This window comes from Seriola lalandi, unplaced genomic scaffold (assembly GCF_002814215.2).
Source record: "Seriola lalandi dorsalis isolate HSWRI2012SDOR001 ecotype SW California unplaced genomic scaffold, Sedor1 jcf7180002054934, whole genome shotgun sequence".
Lineage (NCBI taxonomy): Eukaryota > Metazoa > Chordata > Actinopteri > Carangiformes > Carangidae > Seriola > Seriola lalandi.
In genome coordinates this window covers 184,502-205,166 of record NW_019525486.1, presented here as the reverse complement: position 1 = coordinate 205,166, position 20,665 = coordinate 184,502, and the positions used below count along the sequence as shown (strand labels likewise).

The 20,665-nt window shown below is 39.3% G+C and overlaps 2 protein-coding genes, 1 long non-coding RNA gene and 1 pseudogene across 4 annotated transcripts; 1 reads left to right on the top strand and 3 right to left on the bottom strand.

The window, feature by feature from the left end:
* Positions 1-140: 140 nt before the first annotated feature.
* Positions 141-2,887, top strand: LOC147817588 (uncharacterized). Its single transcript, XR_015436239.1, has 2 exons — positions 141-242; positions 740-2,887. It is a non-coding gene; the product is annotated as an uncharacterized LOC147817588 (long non-coding RNA).
* On the bottom strand, positions 2,691-6,957 carry LOC147817587 (uncharacterized; annotated as a pseudogene). The gene is made up of 6 exons (XR_015436238.1): positions 6,876-6,957; positions 6,116-6,184; positions 5,494-5,805; positions 5,138-5,257; positions 3,796-4,075; positions 2,691-3,238 (listed from the first exon to the last, which is right to left on the bottom strand). The product of XR_015436238.1 is annotated as an uncharacterized LOC147817587 (transcript).
* A 791-nt stretch (positions 6,958-7,748) lies between these two features.
* LOC111644533 (uncharacterized) lies at positions 7,749-11,886 on the bottom strand. The gene is made up of 6 exons (XM_023393429.2): positions 11,732-11,886; positions 10,941-11,002; positions 10,005-10,290; positions 9,060-9,214; positions 8,637-8,916; positions 7,749-8,560 (listed from the first exon to the last, which is right to left on the bottom strand). The coding sequence occupies exons 1-6, from the start codon at positions 11,845-11,847 to the stop codon at positions 8,410-8,412; spliced, it is 1,050 nt and encodes a 349-aa protein (XP_023249197.2). The 5' UTR covers positions 11,848-11,886; the 3' UTR covers positions 7,749-8,409.
* A 1,813-nt stretch (positions 11,887-13,699) lies between these two features.
* Positions 13,700-16,479, bottom strand: LOC147817586 (uncharacterized). The gene is made up of 4 exons (XM_087170219.1): positions 16,157-16,479; positions 15,198-15,352; positions 14,584-14,863; positions 13,700-14,457 (listed from the first exon to the last, which is right to left on the bottom strand). Exons 1-4 carry the CDS (start codon positions 16,477-16,479, stop codon positions 14,307-14,309), a joined length of 909 nt encoding a protein of 302 aa, XP_087026345.1. The 3' UTR covers positions 13,700-14,306.
* Positions 16,480-20,665: the final 4,186 nt, after the last annotated feature.

Sequence of the window (20,665 nt, the reverse complement as noted above, 5' to 3'; positions counted from 1 at the left end):
CTATTGACAACCCAGTTTACACATAATTGAGAGCATCTGTTATCATTCTTGCACTGTTTGCAGCTGTTGCCATAACTACACATTGGAAAGATGTTGGTGTAACCTCTGTTTCCTTTGTTCAGGCCAGCACATCCAGTGCATCTATACAGCTTCCTGCAACAAGGGATGTTGCATGCCAGACTGACCCACTGCAGGCACACAGTTATCCTTGAAGACTCTTCAGCCCCACATCAGAAGTACAGGTCTGTAGCCATCTGAAGTGCATCTACTTTTGATAAACCTAACAGTCATTTATCAGTCTTGGAATAATGTGCAGGTAAATGAAGCTGTGGTTACTTAGAATTTGTGAGAGTGTGTAGGCTAAGGTTTCTGTCATCATCTGTCACCTGGCTGCCATGTAGTACAATGAAAATGCTGACCGACCACAAGCCCAAACAAAAGAAGGGGAACCACTGTTCAAGGTCCAATTTCCAAAAGCCATGAAGGGAGAATGCAGAGCTAAACCAATTAAGACTGAGGCGACATTCTATAAGTGTTATATTATTTTATTCTTCAACCAAAAAATGTTTTGTACACATTGTATTAAATATTGCACATATAATGTTATGACAGTTCCATCAACAACAAAATACAGTAAAGAAAATGTCAGGAGGTAGTTAGAAACAAACTTTCAATCATTGTTTTGTAAAAAAAAAAAAGTGAAAAATGTAAAAAAAATCTTTTGTGTTTTATCAAACAGGGAATGTGGTGGACCTCATATTTGAAAAAGTCTTTGTGACCTGGGACCATACACAGAAGCTGCTTTGGCAATCCCCATCCCAGAGGACCTCACTGCACAGTTCGAGCGGCCTGAGAAGGAGGAGGTCATATCCAGCTCTGTGTCCCAGTTCTATCATGGGCCAGTCTAAAGCCCACGTACCGGCCTGTGGCGTCAGGAAACACGGCATGGATGTGTAGGACCACGCAGGCTGGAATGACGACCCAGATTCTGCAACCAAGGAAGCCCCAGCACCAGCTCACGAAGCTCCTATAGGCTAGATACCTGTACTGACTAAAACAACTGGACAGGGCATTTAGTCTTGCAAACATATATCTGTTGTGTCTCACAATTTTTGTTATGGATCCAGTGAATCCTACAGTTTTTTTTTTTATTATGACTGATTATAACTAATTTTAAAGAAATTCCCATCGAGGTGTTTCTGAGATCAACAAGACATTTTCAAGTGTCACCTTGGACTCTGCGAAGTTGGGATTCGCATTTTTTTTCTGTATCTCTTTAAAAACGATTAATTTGATCAAAAGCTTATCCACAGATCGATAATGAAAATAATCGTGTTACAGTCAAGATGTTTCAATGACAAACAAGCAGTGAGGGTCTAAGCTGAGGATCCTCTGTGTTCCTGCAGTGAAGCTGAATCTACAGCGTGTCCTCGTCTGCATTTCACTCTGTCACTGATTCTGTGTGATATCACAGATTCTCTAAACTCGTCTCACAGCAGTGGAAAGCGTACGTTTTAATAACCTCGGGATTGGCCGAGGAGCGAAATGCATTTAACTTGCAGAGATAACCTGTCGTCACGGTGCAGGAAGCACTGGAGATGGTGATTTGTTGTACTACCAGATGAGCTAATTAACACTAAGCTAAATAAATGTCCCGTCTGTGTCTCTGTGCTGCTGCTGCCTGGATTCTTCTGTTAAACAGGCGAGATGGGAGAGACTGCAGCAGTCCCACATAAACACTTACCAGCATTAATAACATGAGGCTTTTCTTCTTATCTTAACTTTTAATCGATGTAAAAATAGCAGATCAAACACATTAGTTCCTAACGGTTTCTGCAGTGGAAATATTTAGATCCCTTACTTAAGTAAAAGTACTAAAACCTGAAAATCTTACTGAAGGAAATACAATATATACATAAGTAATTATGTGAAATTGTAATCAGAAAAATGTGCTTGGTCAGAAGTAAAAATGTCCAATGCAGAAAAATGTCCTGTGTGACTGTCACACTGTTATATATTATATCCTTGGATTATTATTACCTATGTACTTATGTTTCACTGTTGCAGTTGGTTGAGGTGGCGCCTATCTGCTGATCATTTTCCTAATTAATTAGTTTGTTGTTTGGTTTATGAAGTGCTGTGACGTGTGTGTTGTGTCGTGAATTGCCATCACAGTTACCACGGTGACAGACATCTTGTTTTGTCAAGCAAAAGCCTTGTAATTGTGATAACGTCCAAACCGTGCAAGATGCAGGGACAACACTTCACAGGTGTGTAGTTGAGATCAAAACGAAGGCGTGTGTGAATGAGTGACTGACTAGTACTCGTGTCGGAACGGGAGCATGTTGACAGCCGACACAGCTGCTGTGACTCCATCGATTGGCATGATTTGTATTGTTGATACACATTGTATTTGTTAGTTGTCAAAGATCACGATGGAAATTGTTCTTGGACATAAGGGCCTTACCTGAACCAAGTGAGCTTGACGTCACCTGTAATGGGCTCATATTGGAAAGGAGTTACTGGACGAAAGGACAAATACTGTAACTGTGACTGCGTTTACAAATGAGCTAAAGTAAAACTACATTTATCAACCAGTTAAAACTCATGGTGCTGAGGCAGAAGGCAGCTGTGGACACGACTGACCACAAGGAAACAAGTAGAAAAAAGAAAACACAGTTCCATGTCGATGCAGTCTTGTTAAAGCTTTAATATCAGTTGTTATGAATGTTATGCTCCAGACCGATATGTAAGGCTCTTTTATAATGATTAAAGATGTCATATTATGCAGCAGCAGGCAGAGGCAGTGCAGTTCATAAGTTTGGCATTACAAAGAGCTCAAAACAGCATTATCAATAAAAGCTTAAAATAGAAAACACACACAGGCGCGATTCAACCTGCTTTCTTTACCGTAGGTCTCTTTGAAATGAATGAGACGGCAGCGTTTTAGTCTAAGACCAGACATTGCAATGAATTTTACTTGTTTCTCATGCGAACAATCAAATTCAAGCGTAATCTATTGTTCCGATTAGTTTGAGTAAATATAAGTGTCGGCTAAGTTCTTGCAGATGAATTAAACCTCTAAAACTAATCCAGGACAGAGCCGTAAACCTCCACCTCGCACAGGGACAAGTAATCGCTTCTTTCAGGGATGACCACGTTCACGTAGCGGCCGTCCATCCCATGACACTGGAATTCAACAACAGCACCTGACGGGATGTGTGAGATCACAGCGCACCTGGAGAAGCAGAAATGGCTTCGTTATCTTTGCAAAGGTTGACTGGCTGAAGAGATTCTTTTTTTAGGCTTCACTTTCTTTAACTGTTGGTGTCAGATGTTTTTATTGAGGTTTGGTAATGATAAAGGAGTGACCACATTTTCTTTCATTTCCACACAATAGGGCTCGACTGATTTGTCATCTGGCCGGTTTATCAGCCAATATTAGCTTACTGCATATGTGTCAGTATATGTTGACCGGTAAGTAACACAAAGTGAAGAAATGACAAACTAGCACTGAGCTAATTGAGGAACAAGACTTGGCCAAAGCTAAGTATATGTCTGGACCACCTAAGGTCATATCCTGATTTTATAACTGCGACGACATCTGACAAAATCACCAAATGCATGCAGTAAATTAAAGACAAAAACTGATAAAATGATCAGTCAGAGAGAAAGTTACATATCTGTATCAGTATCGGTCGAGCTGTATCATACAATCTGTACTGTCAAGATTGGAGATGTTGACCTACTTACTTTTAATTATGTTAGTACTGTAATTAACAGTCTGTAAACTACCTGGCATTGTTGTTGCCGTCGTTCTCAAGAGAATCTCCGATGCGGATCTCGGCTCCATTGAGTCGTTCTGCAAAGAGATCTCGGTTGACTATCTTAACAGAAAACACCTTGTGGGTTTTGCGCAGGTCCAGTCGCCACCACGGGTTTAAGATCTTATCTGTTTGAGCGCAGGAGGCGTCTTCCCACTTGGCGGCGCGATTCCCATCAATGGCATTGTATGCCAAGCCATATTCAAACATTGATTTCTGTGTGGCTTTCCCTTGGAGTGCCAGGTTCTCTCCTGCAAAAACAACACGGTATCAGAACTGATACCTTTATTTATGTTTCAATCATGTTAAAGTCATGACTAACTGTGGATTTTCTTAAACGTGTCACAACCTGTAGTTGTGGAGTTTGAAAGTCAGGGAGGTTCAAAGTGGAGACACATTATAAAAGATAATGCACTGTTACTTTTTATTTCATGCACTGAACAGAAATTGTGGCATGTATAAAAGTTTGGACTTATTAAGTCGGTACTTAGTAACCCCCTTTTGGCAGATTGCACCGCATGCCAGTGCTTTTTGTAGCAGCGAAGAGTTTTTCTATTCTTGATTTAGACTGAATCAGTGAGCGACTGTGGGTGTCTACATCATTGTTTCCAAAGTTTCTCTGTTTCTGCCCATCCAGACTGCAACGCAACCCCTTCAGCATTTCCAAAAGTCCCTGTTTTAAGGGCTCCAATACTGTGGAGTAAAGATCTACCCACAGATTTTCAATGACATTTCCACAACCCATGTTAAACAATTTGCAAGGTGTTTATTTCATCAAATGCTCCTTTTTTTTCTCCAAACAAGCCTTTGGTGATGGTGGCCAAAGAGCTCAATTTAAATTCACTAAACTTGTTTCACTTGTCTGGACTTCTATAATTCACCTCAACTGCCACTTCTTCATTTCCAGTGAAAGTTTCAAGCTGCAAGTGCTTTGATAACTTTTTATTGGCTTCCCTGCTTAGCAGGTATCCTCAGTCCGTTGTTTAGAGGAGCTTTGGTTGGTGAGTTTTAATTTATCATCAGCTGACAATTCATGATGACAGTTCTCGACCTGCCTCGCACAAGACAATTAAAGCCTATAACGACTTATTTCTGAGACTTTACAAGTAGAGGGGTGCCCAAACTTTTGCACATTCCACAGTTACTATTTGCTTTTTTTAATTTTTTAAATTATTGAAATAAAGAGTAAGAGTGCATTAATGTTTGAAGAAGTGTGACCCAAGCCAGAGTGGCCCAAATCTTTACGAAGCCACTAATAATCTGAGAATGACATTCATTTTAACTGTACATCGTGGGATGGTTCAAGTTCTCACCAGTTGGGGCACGATACCCATAAACCTCCACTTCACAGAGTGAAAGAGTCTTGTCTGAACCAGGTAGACCCACAGTAAAAAAGAAGAGACAAAAAGAGAGGAATCGTTTTGTTAATGATGCTCAGGATCTGCTTGGGGGATTCTGGGATGCAGCAGTGTGATGGTTAATGGAACAGGTCAGTTGTGACAAGAGACAAAAAGAGAATATGAATATGAATGATTCCTCCTTTGCTTTAGCCTTGAGCCATTCCCAGTCCTGAGGGAAAATGTGGTGATGAATATTGAACAAGGAAAGAAAGGAACAAAATGGCTGCCCAGGCTCTTGTTTTTGGTTTTTTTCATCTAAATCCTATAACCACTAATGAGCACTCACACTGGGTTTGCAGCACCGTTGTCCTGTAACGAGTTGCCGACGTGAATCTCTGCCCCGTTGATCCAATCTGCACAGCAGTCTCCTCTGTTGGTGATGACGACGGCGGTGACGACGTAGGACTCCAGCAGGTCCACCCTCCACCAGGGATTGGTTTGTGTTATAGTCTGGGAGCATGAACCAGCTGCGAAACTGGAGTCCCGGTTTCCATCAATGGCGTTGTAGGCAGCTGCGAAAACATCCCTCAGTCCCTCGAAGCGGTGCGACTGAGTCGCTTTGCCACGCAAAGCGACATTTTCTGTGACGGAAATACACATGGCTTTATGTTGTTGGTGAATTTGTTTACACTTTACCAAACAAAGTGATCTAGACAGCGTGCCAGGGTCCCGGGATCAGAGGCGCAACATGTGACACAACAGCCTCGACATCTGTCCCGCCATGCCAACTCTTCCTTTAACACAGATGTCGGTTCCCTCCACTCCCACATAAAGGCTGAACAGCAATATCCCACCCTCCATATTAGCCATTATTTAAATGGTAGAAATGTAAACCTCTGCTGAAGCTTTATAGTTGACACATAAACACAGATATTCTCACATCATACTTACGATAAGAGTAAGCCGAGTACGTCCACAAGAACAGCAGCAAAAGGAGTACTACGGCGTGTTTCATAGTTTCTGGTTGAGTCAGAACAGAGAGAACTTTGTTCATGGAATTAAAGTTTCAAGTGGCATTTTACACTTTCCAAGTATATTTTGACCGTTTGACTGATAAAGACGGTCAAGAAGAAGAAGGAAGAAAGAGAAAAAACCTGCAATCAATAAGGGATTTTTTTAAGGAAGGACAAGAGGAACATTAAAGATCCCATGTTGTAGAAAGATTTCCATGTCTTTTTTTTTTTTTAATTATAAAGCAAGTCTAGGTTCTATATTAATACTGTGAAAGTATAAAAGTGCTCAGTGCTTAATTTGTTTTAGCTGAGTGTGGCTCCTCGATAGAGCGTGCAGGAGGGCCACTGTCAATTCTCCGGACAATGACCTGCTCTATTCACACATCGGGTCAATCAGACATTACACAGACTTTCTACTATTGTGAAGTGAATCAAAGAACAGCAAAGGATGCAAACTACAACAAGCATAAATGAGATAAATAAAGCGTAACACTGATGGCTTCATCTGTCTGTTAAAGTGATGGATTTGTATCAGTCATCATTCAAACTGCTGTAAAACTCTGCGCTCACATTTACATACATCTTTATATTTCTACATCTAGGATAAAGACGCTGAGTCTGCAACGCTGCCTGTAAATTCAACCAAGACTTGACCGACTGAGAGTCTGAGAGAGACTTACAATGAAAGAAATGCTTACCCTGATTCCTGGTGACAACAAATGTTTTAATCCCTGAGGTCCAGTTATTCAGCTCTTCTTCAGCTGACAGGATGAGCTCCTGTGTCTGGTCTCAACACCCTTAAAAACAAGTTGTTTGTGCAAAAATCTCCCACGTGCAGTCAATCATTAATACAGATTACATTAATCGCAAACATCATGGTTGTACATATTTGAACTAGATTTCAGTGGTCAGCTAAGGACACATCATGACTTAATCCAGAAGGTTCATGTAATTACACACCCATTGCATTCCTCACAGAAAGACGACTGCGCTCTTCTTATGTTATTCTACTTACGTTATGGCGACTCCTTTACTCAGTTTCAACTTCTTTTGTTTGCTCCCGCACCCCTTCAGTTCAGTTCTATCGTTCCAGATTTACTAAACCAACAATAACAAAAATCTTCTCCGTGGTTGACTTTCAACAAACATCCAAAAAGTTAAACTTGTATATATATATATATATATATATATATACATATATAGATCATCTTGCCTGTAGCAAATTTGCCATCTGAGTTCAATCGGACAGTGTGTAAGCTCCTTTTAATTCCAGTTTGTTAATATGCTACATACGGGCCACGTAAAGGTTGTGACCTTACGAATGGACAGAGACGCAACTGTATCTTGTCTTATCTCAAAGGAGCTTTGTGTTCAGGGACAGGAAGTAGAAAGTGCAGTGTGCTAGCGTGTGTGCGCTAAGGTGAGCAGGTAACTTGTAGGCCGGCTATAAATACACTTTAACATAGCTGCACAAGTGAAGATTGAATTCTACTGAAAGGACCAGACTTCTGGTGTTGTGTATTTCCTCCTGTTGCACAATACAATTTAACTGAAAAGACATCAGCACGCTCTGTGTGTAACTTTTTCCTTTATTCACAGACTTAGACAATTCAACGACATCCCCCTTATAGTCAGTCATTAATATAAAACATTAATCACAGATGTCATGGAGTACAAACTACATTTCAGAGGTCATCTAAGGAGCATCCATCAGCATGACATTTATAATGTGTACGACACGCTCACAGAGAGACGACTGCGCTGAGCCAACACTGTCACTTCATTCACAGTTACTATAAAGATTACATTTAACTATAAAATGTTGAGGTTTCATTCACGGTGAATTGGCAGCACGTTGCACAGGCCAGAAAATCTCATGGCTTCAGGTGAATCAACAGGAGGACAGGACACTTTTATTTTTTATTTTTTTATGACAAACTATCTGAAAGAGCTCCTTATCTATAGCACTACATTTACCTCCCAAAACTGTATCCGTGTCTCGACTGTAAGTTTAATATTTATGCACAAAATATTGCCCTAAAAAAATCCCACAATGGAACAAAAATGGAGCTGATACCAGGAGCTAATTAATAAGTTCATGAAGTGATTTCAGACACAAATTGGTGCCATTTGTTGTTTTTTTTCTGACAATATTGAAGCTGAAGTTGTGATTCTGGTTAGTATGAGTAAGAGCAAAGTGTTATTGTGATGCATTTTGAGCTTCTTCAGAAACTAATCCAGCCTGGATCCAATCACCTCCACCTCACACAGACTGAGGAACTCCTCTCTGTCGGGGATGACCACGTTGACGTAGCGACCGTCGATGCCGTTACAATGGAACTCAGCAACGTGACCTGGCGGGATGCTCGTGATCACAGCACACCTGGGGAGAAGAAGCACACTGGTGTCAGTTTTCTACGCAGCACACACAGACTTTGAGTAACCGCTCTGAAAACTACCTGGTGTTGTTGTTGCCGTTGTTTTCAAGAGAGTCTCCGATGCGGATCTCGGCCCCGTGGAGTCGTTCTGGGTTTTCATCCCTGTTTGTTATGTTGACGGAGAACACTTTGTGGGTTTTGCCCAGGTCCAGTCGCCACCAGGGGCTGATGTTATTCTTCGTGTGAGTGCAGGAACCCTGCTCCCAGTCGCTGTCACGATTCCCATCTATGGCATTATAAGCAAAGCCAGACGAATACACAGACGACTGTGTGGCTTTTCCTCCGACTGCCAGGTTCTCTCCTGCAGAAAGAACATCAATATAAACATGCAGATCCTTTTCTTACATCGCTCCATTTCCTTTGTCCTATGACTCGGGATAAAGGCAGGATCAACCATGTCTTTCTCTAAGGCAAATGTGGCTTTGTAAGTTTTCAAATTCTCACCAGTCGGGGCCCGGTACCCGTAGACTTCCACTTCGCAGAGTGTGAGCATCCTCTTTGAACCTGGTAGAGCCACAATCACGTAACGTCCCTCCACACGATCAGTGAACTCCACGGTGGACGACACGCCTGCACCCATGACGGGGATTGAACCGACACTAACAGAGAAAGAGAGAGAGAGAGACTGGAATCAGATTTTACACCTGCAGTCCTTCAGGGTTGAATATAGTAACATGAAGATTAAAGGAACAGACTTGTTGTTACTGGTGACTGAAGGTTTGGTTCTTTAAAGTTGAACTGAGAATTGATTTGTCCTCAGATTTCATGTAAGGAAAATATGAACTATAATGAAACTACAGCATAAATTCCCATTTTTCAAAAGAGGATAAAAACCTTTTTTTGAGATGTTTGTGCAGATAGCGTCTCAGCTTCAAGCCTCTGTGGCAGGAAGTTAAGGTTTGACTGACTAAAAATTCAAAATTTACTGGAGAACATGTTGGTGCTCTTCACTCCATATGTTGAGAGAAGGACAGTAAGTTTTTATTCTGTCGTTCTGCTTTTAACAGCCTTTAACAAATCTCGTTCTCCATAAGGGTGTGTGAACTTTCAGGCAGTTTTTTATTTTTTAATTTTTCCTTTTTGAATTGAAGAATAATGAAAGGTAGTCAGGGGGCACGGAAGTAAAGGTAAATAATTCCTTGTTTTTTGTTTTTAGTTTTTTAACTCTGACAAATAAAACGGAAAAACTACAGAAGCCTAGAAAGGCCATACTCGCAAAAATTTTTTATCCTGTTATCTTGAGATAACAGGATAATTTCTCTGTTATCTTGAGAAAACAATGGTCTGTTATCTCGAGATAACGGGATGAAAAAATATTTGCGAGTATGGCCTTTCTAGGCTTCTGTAAAATAAAAACTGCTGTATTTTTCTGTTTTTTTATTCCCTCACATTGGGTTTAATAAACCGTCATTTTGTAGAGAGTTTCCTATGTGGATCTCCAGGCCGTTGATTCTGTGTTCACAGCAGTCTCCTCTGTTGGTGATGATGACGGAGGTGACGATGTAGGACTCCAGCAGGTCCACCCTCCACCAGGGGTTGGTGTGTTCGTCGGTGTGGGTGCACGACCCCGCCGCAAATGTCGAGTCACGGTTTCCATCGATGGCGCTTTCGGCAGATCCAAATATGTGCTCGTAACGGTCTGACTGGGTCGCTTTCCCGCGCAAGGCCACATTCTCTATCAGTGAGACAGGTGAAATACACGTCAAAAGATTGAAGATTGTGAATTGTTAAACTTAAATCGGTATCTCAACTAATAATTTTACATTTCCCCGAGAGCTCATCACACTGCAACCAAGGACAACATATGGAAATAGACAAACCATCAGGTCCAGACAACACAACCAATGTGGAAATGTTGCAAGCTTCACAGAAAGAACTGAGCCACAGCATTTTTTTTGGCCTGAGTTGCTCGTGGCAAAATTACATTTGAAAGTCACGGACACTTATTGTGGTAAAGCTGAACTTTATTGACTTGCTGATGAATGTATTTTGCTGTGGAGAAAACTATTTGCTTCCTTACACCAATTACTACTCCAAGGATTTTCATGCAAAAGCTAAAATCCAGACATAATTTGTAAAAAATACTATTTACTTTTACTGATTACAGAATCAATTTTTCATTTATATAGTGCCAAATCCCAACAGAAGTTATCTCAAGGCACTTTTCAATAGAGCACCTCCTCCTATCCTCTAATGTGAATTTAACAGTACATTTGTCATTAGACATAATCATGAACTGACAAATGTTTTTCAGGAACACACGTCACTGCATCTGTTGATGTTTGAAGAGTGAAGACGTAACAGATCCTCTCAGATGATACTTGCCATAAGTGGAAACTGAGCGTGTCACGAGGAGCAGCAGGAGGACAACACTGACTTTCATCATTCTGGTAGGAGACAAATAACAGTCATTAATAGACCATATTTTCAAAATTTACACTTCTGATTCTTATATTGGATTTTGAATTTGACAACAGAAATGGCTTTTCTAGGCTTCTGGACCATCGTCACTTTAATGTGGCAAAAACAATCAAAGCTTCTGATTGTGTCTTTATAACATTAAATGTTCATGACAAAATAAGCAACACTCAAAGTCTAGGGGGAAAAAATGTCCTTAGCTGTTGTTTATTAGGAGTTTAACAGTGAAAAACACAAACTGTGTGGGTGTGGTCTGACCCAATTTGACTGACAGTGACCCAGCAACATGAGTAAACAACAACATGATCGTCATCACATTTTTATTTAAATGTGTTTTTATATCCTGATTGATCGTTAGAGGTCTATCAGCTCAGCCCTGCCCACTTTAAACCAGACGCTTGAATTTCTATCCTATCTGAAAATGTGAACCCTAAAGATATATTAAAATCAAGTTTTATAAATTGCATTACTTGAAACACAAATCAGAAGTTAACATTTTTACAATAAATTCAATCCAATGTGCAAAGATTCAAAATATTGCAGGCATTATTTGCTTCCTTCTGCTGCAGAGGTCCAAAAGTCTAAGACCACCGTCCCACTGTACAAAAAATGTTTATTAAGTAACATCCAAAGAGCATGATACACAGAAATGAATGCACTCAGACGATCTGATGCTGCAAAGAAACGAGACGTGTTACCTGGAGACTCGGACAGAGCAACGCTTTCTCCCTGGAGTCTGATGGTTCAACAGAAGAGATAAAAAAATCTTCCAAACCCCTAAAATCTCAGCAGTTTCTCTGCTCTTTATACGCATCTCTTTCTTCACCTCTCCTTCAGTTTAACCATAATCCAGCCAATCATCAGAAATCAGATCAGATTCATCTTCCACACTATCCAATCACATCCCATTGGTTTACTCCCATGCCTGTGTATTTCACTTCCCTATTTGTGATTCAGATGTCAGAGGTTAGCCAAGACCATTCCCAGAAGTTGCAGAAGATTACACAATGAACTGATTTTTTATTTTTTATTTTTTATTAATAATATTGAGTCAAGAGTTTTCAATAAAAACAAAGTAATAAAATCAATGTCACAGTGGTGTCACTGGACAAACTGCTGGAGTGAATTAAACGAACCATTACAGACGGCCTGCTGGAGCATGGGCAGATAACTTGCACATCATGAACTGGTAAACTGAGTATAATATATATAGTTATACTTATAACCAACCAGCACAGATATTTGTCTGTTTATTCTTGCAATAATTCAAGGTAAAAAAGACAAGTGTATCATACATTAAAGGGGTTCGTGTGATTTTGGGGAGCAGCACTGCAGCGGAAAGTTACCAAAGTATCAAGTAGTTAAAGGCAAACAATAAAAATCTTTTTGTACTGAAAATGCTTAGTTGTACTTTTTTACCTTGCACAATGTTCACTTTCCCAGGAACTTCTCTCTTCTTTAATGCGTCACTTGAATGTCAAATGTTCAAATGCTTTGCTACTTCTCTGTTTTGGTCTCTGAACACACAAACACATCCAATTTCTCATGAATTTATTTCAGATTTAATATGTGGTAATGCCTTTTTCTGATTATGGCCGGCAATGAGACACTACAATGTGCAGAGGTGGAAGTTCTCAGATCTCCACTACAACAGTGTAGAAATACTCTGCTAAAAGTAAAAGTCCTGCATTCAAAATTCGACTTGAAGTACAAAAATATTAGCAGCAAAATGTACTTAAAGTACCAAAAGTACTTTACCTGCTGATTGCTTCTCCTGCTTTGCTCATATTCATTAAGTCCAGTGTAATCTTAGAACTTTCAAGTTTACATGATCATTTTAATCAGTAGTAAGTCGACCAATTATTTAATTACAAATAATTTGCTGCAATAAATCCTTAAAACCACAGAGGCTCTAATAATGCAGCAGGTTCACCAGTCCCAGACAGTAACAGCAGCATCAGTTGTCAAAATGTTCCAAACTCTCAACTATAACTTGTGTGTGACGCAACTTTAGTTCATCTTGAACTTTTGCATCGTCTTTTCTCTCTTCTGTAACTTAAGAAATGCTGTGATGTGGCTTCCAGTGTGTAAGAGATGTCAGCGTTGACCAAATGATATGCCAGACAGCTGGCATGATGTTTACTTTTGTTGATAACGCAGCTTGTGTTGCACTGAAAATCAAATTATCCACTTGGCCCGATGACTGAAAGGAGGCTTATTGGTTTTCTAGGCTGCTTTTGCAATGTGGCAAAATAAGAGTTTTGAAAATGTGGTGGCAGGAGAAAAGCTCGGGGGAAATGTCTGTTCGTCTTCTTCATACGAACTCAAGGCAGAGACACAGTTTAACTTCAGCTTCTGCAGACTCCCACCAGTTTCTAGTTATAACTATTATTAATAAATGTAAAAAAAAAAAATTCAAGATAATGAGGCAGGAAATCACCCGGTGTTACCCGAATCAACAACCAAGCATTCTGGGTTAAATGGTAAACTTAGGTCAAACCAGCTCAGTGTGTTTTCTGTTACCCAGCGGTGGGGTTAAGGTTGGGGTCTGTGATTCAAACATATATCATTTAATATTAGTAGCAGCAACAGCAGAATTATCTTTGGAGATAATTCATTACAAACTGTTCCAACTAACTGAAAACAAGAAAAGACACGACAGGCTGTTTCTGTTGTTTCAGTTTATTTAACTAACGAAATAGAAATCTTCAAATAAAACTCATTTACAAAATTAGACCAAATGAAATATATTCTAAACAAATACAAACATGCAATTCTTTGCAATTCAAAAGCACCACAAACTACATCCTGCATCGTGATTGCTAACACCTTGCAGCACCTCTATTCACAGCACACTGAATGAAATGATCACGAGTAACGAGAAAGGTGTTGCACGTGGAGATAGTTGCCAGTGTTCAGTCTCACCGCTGTGTTCAAAAGGACATATGACACTAAAGAAGGACAGAGGTTTGGTTTGTACCCGCTCCGATGAAGAGTGACTGCGTGGACCCCATACTCATTTACTGAAGTTACTGATATTTTATTCACTGAACAGTCACTCAATTATTGAAGAAAATTTAAAACAAAGAACTATAAAAGAAAAGAGCTCAATTTAAACGAACAATAAGCTAGACTCAAGACAGCAGGATCTGTCGTAATTCATATTCTACAGCCCAAATAACATGCATTAAATCTGGCTTTTGATCGGTAATCCATCTTTAGTCTGTACAGGTTAAACATCTGTACTTTAAATGTCACCGAACCTCCTCAAACCTAATCTAGTCTGGAGCCGTACACCTCCACCTCACACAGGGTCAGGTACTCGCTTCTTCCAGGAACGACGATGTTGACGTAGCGACCATCCATCCCTTTACACTCGAAGGTTTGGGTGAAACTTGCGGGCATGCTTGAGATAGTAGCACACCTAGAAGAAGAAGAGGAAGAAAGGAGAGAAAATGGATAAGTAATCTAAATATAATATTTAATGCCAAATATGTTGTTCCAAATAAACAATATGGTAGATAGTTATAGTAGTGTTTTGATAAATTACTTGGGATTGTCGTTGCCAAAGTTTGAAATAGAGTTTCCAATGCGGATCTCCGCTCCATTGAGTCTTTGTGGGTAAGTATCTCTGTTTGTTATGGTAACAGAGAACACCTTAAAGGTTTTGCCCAGGTCCACTCGCCACCAGGCATTTAAGTTATAGTTTGTGTGAGTGCAAGAAGCCTGATCCCAGTTGGTGCCACGATTCCCATCTATGGCATTATATGCGATGCCTGTAGCATACAGCGACGACTGCGTAGCTTTTCCTTGGATTGCCAGGTTCTCTCCTGCACAAAGGACACAGTCACAGACATCAGCCCTGTAATACTTAGTCCTCCTCAATGCTATCTGCAGAAAAACGTGTCAATGTGTGCATGTCTTAAACATGAAATGTATTGCTATTTGCACATTGTTGCCCTTTGCAGTGGTAAGAAAAATGGAGAGTTGCATTGATGCCTGTTGTTTACTTGGATCAACACTGCAAAACCAGCAGCTAGCAGCAGTAGTATAGTCGCGTGTTATGTGTCAGCATCCACAGGTAGATATACAGGTAGATATCTATTAGTAACAGGAAGAAGCAAACTGAGGCGGCAGCATCACGGGACAAATCACATCTCTCACCAGTTGGGGAACGGTAACCGTAGACTTCCACTTCGCAGAGTGTGAGCGTCTTGTCTACACCAGGTAGAACCACGGTCACATAACGTCCCTCCACACGTCTGGCAAAAAACATCCTGAAAGACTTTCCCGCTGGGATCTGACTAATTATACCAACCCTAAAAGAGAGAGAGAGAGAGAGAGGAAGCAGGGCATGAATCTTGTTCTATAATTGCAGTATTTGAAAGAAATAATACCCAACACCTGGCCATTCTTATATCATCTAATTTAAATCTTCAGTCATTCAGTCACTTATACATTTTTATCTCTCGTTTTGTTAAAAAACTTATGGTTATAAATTAAAAGTAGATCCAGTTTCATAGTATTCCCAGTTAGTTTTATCAGGAACCATGTTGTCCATGTAAACAACAAACTGCTGATGACAGCAAATGGTATTAGTTTTATAATTATGCCCAGGGCTGCACAATTAATTGGAATATTATATACATTGCATTATGGCAAGCAATTATTTTTATAAAGATAAAATGTGTGAATACACCATAAATAAGCATAGTGGTGCCTCAAGAAAAATCACACCATCATCATCTAAAATGTTTGTCAGTGAAAGTAAAATGCCAAAAATGACCATTCCAACTATCGCAATATTTGCCACAATAATAACAATATGATTATTCTATTTCATATATATCATTCAGCCAAAATTATGACCGATTTTTAAATTTAATTGAATTTAAATTTGATCACACATTTGAAGTCCATCTACATCAGAGGTTTTGTTTACTCCGTTACCTACTAGATTACAGATCCTCTTACATCTCCTGCTGAACGAGAGGAAAACCTTGTTTCTGGTAAGTCAGTATGTTCACTTACTCACATTTCTCTAGAAGAAATAAAGGAATTAAACTGTTGCTCTATCTGTCGCATGTTTCATCTATATCCAACAACTATTAACATGCACTCACAGTGGGTTTGTAACACCATTGTATTGTACAGAGTTGCCGATGCGAATCTCTGCCCCGTTGATCCTTTCTGCACAGCAGTCTCCTCTGTTGGTGATGACGACGGCGGTGACGACGTAGGACTCCAGCAGGTCCACCCTCCACCAGGGGCTGGTTTGGCTTGCAGTGTGGGAGCATGAACCGGACAATAACGCAGACTCACGGTTTCCATCAATGGCGTTGTAGGCGGCGCCATACGCATCTTGCGATCCCTCTAAGCGCTTTGACTGAGTCGCTCTGCCACGCAAAGCCACATTTTCTATGAAAGAATGAGTTGAAATAAACATTAAAATATATAATTGGTGATGTTTGTAATGTAATAAATCTGCAATAACAGATTTTCTGGGCCACTAGGGAGCAGCAGCAACTTTGACACATGATCACCTTTTTAAGTTGGTTTGACAAAATTGATTATTTACACATCCAGCATTTATTTGAAGTTGTCATTTGATACATGATAAATCATTAAAATGCCTAAATTACTCACTTTCAATAGCAGTGTCGATAAAAGGTTTTCATGGAAGACGTAAAGATTCGACTGAATTTTTGTGTAACAGTGAGACTAAGTTGTGAAATGTAAGGAAAGTACATTTACTTTAAGGCTGTAGCCAACTAGCAGAATTTTGGGGTACTTATACTTTACATGAATATTTAAATTTAATACCTTATATTTCTACTGCACTACATTCCTGAGGAAAGTATTATTACCTTTTTTGCACTACATTTACCTGACAGGTGTAGTTACTTTTTACTCTCAGATGATCATTTCAATACCCTTTGATCATCTTATAAATACAAGGAACTGTAATACAGTAAATTAAGCCACTTCAAAGTATATAAAATGAGTAGAAATATCTTTACTTCAGTCAGCTAAAATATCAAAATGCTGCTTACATGTTTGTTAATGCATCAATAATAATAATTCAATAGTCTAACAAATAAAAATGTTACACTTGACAAAGCCATTTATTTGAGTTTTACGTATACTTTAAGAACATTTGCTTTTAATAGGCTACTTACATATTTTACTAAACTAATGTTTTGATTGCAGGACTTCTATTTGTAACTCAGCATTTTCAAATGTGGTATTTTTTTCACTGCACAATTCGATTCATATGACCAACAAAGGTCGGTCACCCTGACTGCACAACACAAATAACTACACATCACCTCCTCTGATTGGTTTGTGTTGCTTTAGGTGACTACATGGACATCTGTTGATCCTCCATTACCACAACTCTTAAGAGGTTTTTGAGTTTGGAGTTGAAGCTAAAGACCAGACCAAATCCACTCAACACATCCGAGCCAAATGAATCATTACTTAATCGCTCCATTGATCGTACTTACGATAGCGGTAAAATGAGCATGTCCCCAGGAGAGGCAGCAGGAGAGGCAGCAGCAGCAGCAGCAGGGCTGAACTGTGTTTCATTGTTCTGAGAGAGAGAGAGTCAATAACTGAAATGTATCCCAGACACATAAAAATTAAATAACAAAGCAAATAAGAAACATTTGTGAAGTCTTAAGCCCAAGCACAAAAATTTAATTACCATCCAAATTGTGTTTATTAAAAGCAATGCTGTTCAACGACAACCTCTTACCTTGGCTTGTGAAGTAAATTCAGAGAAGGATGAGGAGCTGCCGTTGATGCTGCGCTGTTTAGGAATATTTATATGCACATCTTATTATGGCACTTGTCCTTTGTCCTTCCCTTTGTATTTAGATTTAGGTTAATTTGGACTACAAAGGTCAGTGATTGGCAGACACTGGTGATGCTGTAAAGATAGTGTCTTTGATTTTGTCTGGTGGTACCTTTGTAATTGTAGATTCAAGATTCAAGAATTGACTGCCCCGTCAGCTATGACGCACTGAAAGATAAGATGAACTTTATTTATTCATGTTCTTTTATTCAGAGATTACTGTGATGTGCTCATTAAAACATAAAAAATAAAACAAAAAAATACAGCCATAAAAACAGAACACGTGACTGCACTGTTTGAAGTTCAAACTTACTAAATAATTGAAGTTTTACACATCACGACATTAAAAGAAAATACACAAGCGACTTCTTATGTAGTTTAGTTCTTACTAAATATTTACACACACTAACTAACTGCAGGTCTTGGCTAATTGTTGTGTGGCTAACTATATCCAACTGACAAAGCTAACGTTAGCTTGCTAATATGCAACATAGTTGACTTGAAACTTGATATATACTGTTTAATAATGATGTTTGTTTAATTACTTTTCACAAAAATAACACAACATACTTTAAATTAGGAAATGTTATGGCAATAATATTTGACTAAGACTAAATGAATAAATCTTGTACCGGTTTGCGAATGCTAGTCTTTGATGTTACAGTGACATCCTGCTGATTGCTTTTAATTAAACAGTGCTACAGATGCTTTCTAGTAACTGATTTACACAACCTTTAAATCTTTATGAGCTAAGACATTTCTTAGGTTTTAATGGTGCAATCTGATTTAGAAAAGTTTGAAACTAACTAGTTTCTAATAAGAACTTAGTGGATTTACGAATAGATGATGAAACCCAGGTGATGAAGCAAGAGTCACTTTAGAGCATTTATATCGGGCATGTTCAAAGTCGGACTTTGGTCAGATGTCATACGGCCAACAGCTTCGATCTTAAAACATATTATTTATAGCCCGCTGGCACTGTTAAATAAATCATAAAATTTTTTATGCAATTCCTCCTTTCACCTCATGGTGGCAGCACCACTATAATGCTATCTGGCTGTGCAACTTTTCTGTGTGTGAACCCTTCTCCGCTCATTTCTACCATGGTGACTGCAAGTAAAAAGAGTAAAAGTTGAGAGTGAGTTGCATGGCAGACACCAGCAGCTTTCTCTGGTTGACTTTTACCGGCAGCTGGATAAAGGCAGGTTTCCAGAAATGTGAACATTTGCAAAGAAAAAAAAAAGATGAGCTTATTGGGCTCCACATATTTGTGTGAGCAGACATTCTCTGTCATGAACTTAAACAAGAGCCGATTGAGGTCGAGACTAAGTGACTCCCACTTACGTGACATTTTACGCATCTCAACCAGTGCCCTCAAATCAGATCTCAGTATCATCCTTCTCATTAGTGTCAGCAACTTATCTGTTTCTTGGTCAGTCTCAATTAACAATGAAAATCCAAAAGCACAGTTAATATATGCACTTGGACTTATGGCACTTATTTTATTAAACTCTTGATATAAGATTTGGCTTTAACTGTTGATGTCATGTACCTGTAGATGTGACACAAACTATTACTTTCTGAATGATCTTGTAAAAGACACGAATAAAATTCACATGTTTTAACAGACAACTTTGCATTACTTATAACTCCTGTTTAAAAATGATCATGACTTCATGGAAGTTTAAGGTATTCCATATAGTTTGTTCAATGTTATCTGACTCTCTAGATATGAATGAAAGGCAGAATTATGTTTTTAGAGTTGTTCACGCCTGAGTGGCTTCTATTTGGTCACATTGCCATTTGAAGTGTATTTGCAGTGTATTTGCATGTAACTTTTATGGTTATGGTTTTATGGTTTTATGGACTATTGGCCCCCGGGCACATTATCAAATCTGGCCCTTTCTGAAAAAAGTTTGGACACCTCTGCTTTAAATCAACTGATAGTGTGCTTTAGTCATGTATTCCCATATCCCTGAACAAAATTAAAGTTATCCTTACTGCAAAACAATTGCTGCACAATGAACCTGGGGTTTTGAGGGGGAAACCTGGGAACCGAAGGACCCAGGGAACCAATTTGTGACTGAAAATATTCCACATCAAATGCAGAAATTACTCCTGTTTTTGGGTTATTTATTCAATTTATTTTTATAACCCACTTAAAGATTCACATCTTTAGTCGGAACCATTGGGCTTGGGCCTACATTTCGCAGGGTTTTATCATGTGCGCCTCTGATTTTTTGTTGCTATTAATTTGTCAGTTTATTGTTTAGTGCGCAGTGCAGACTCCAAAACAAAGTATGTATATTTTAATAACAACATTGCCAGGTTTTTCTGTCCACATCTGAGTTTGAGTCTCATGTCTTTCAGTGCGAAAGAGCAGCTCAGTACCAACAACTTTTGAGGCTGTAAAAACAGCATCATTTTCTCCAACTACTTTTTCTCTCAGGCTGTGGTCTTAAACTGGTGCAGAAAAGGTCAATATGTATTTGATCACAGCCTGATATAACTGAAAATCTCCTCTCTTGATAATTTAAACATATAAGTTTGTCTCATGAAGTCAACCTCAGAGCAGAGGAGATGTTGTAAACCTGCTCCACCTCCTGGCCTTGGAGGTACAAGCTTTTTTATGCCAGGAAGAGCCTGGTATCGGCTCACGAACAGGCTTTTATTTCTTGCAAAAATTAAATCTGTTCGTAGCCGAACAGGCACGAAAACCAAACATCACCAACTAACGAAGCTGCACAGTGTCACCACAGGATGGCGCCATCTTGAC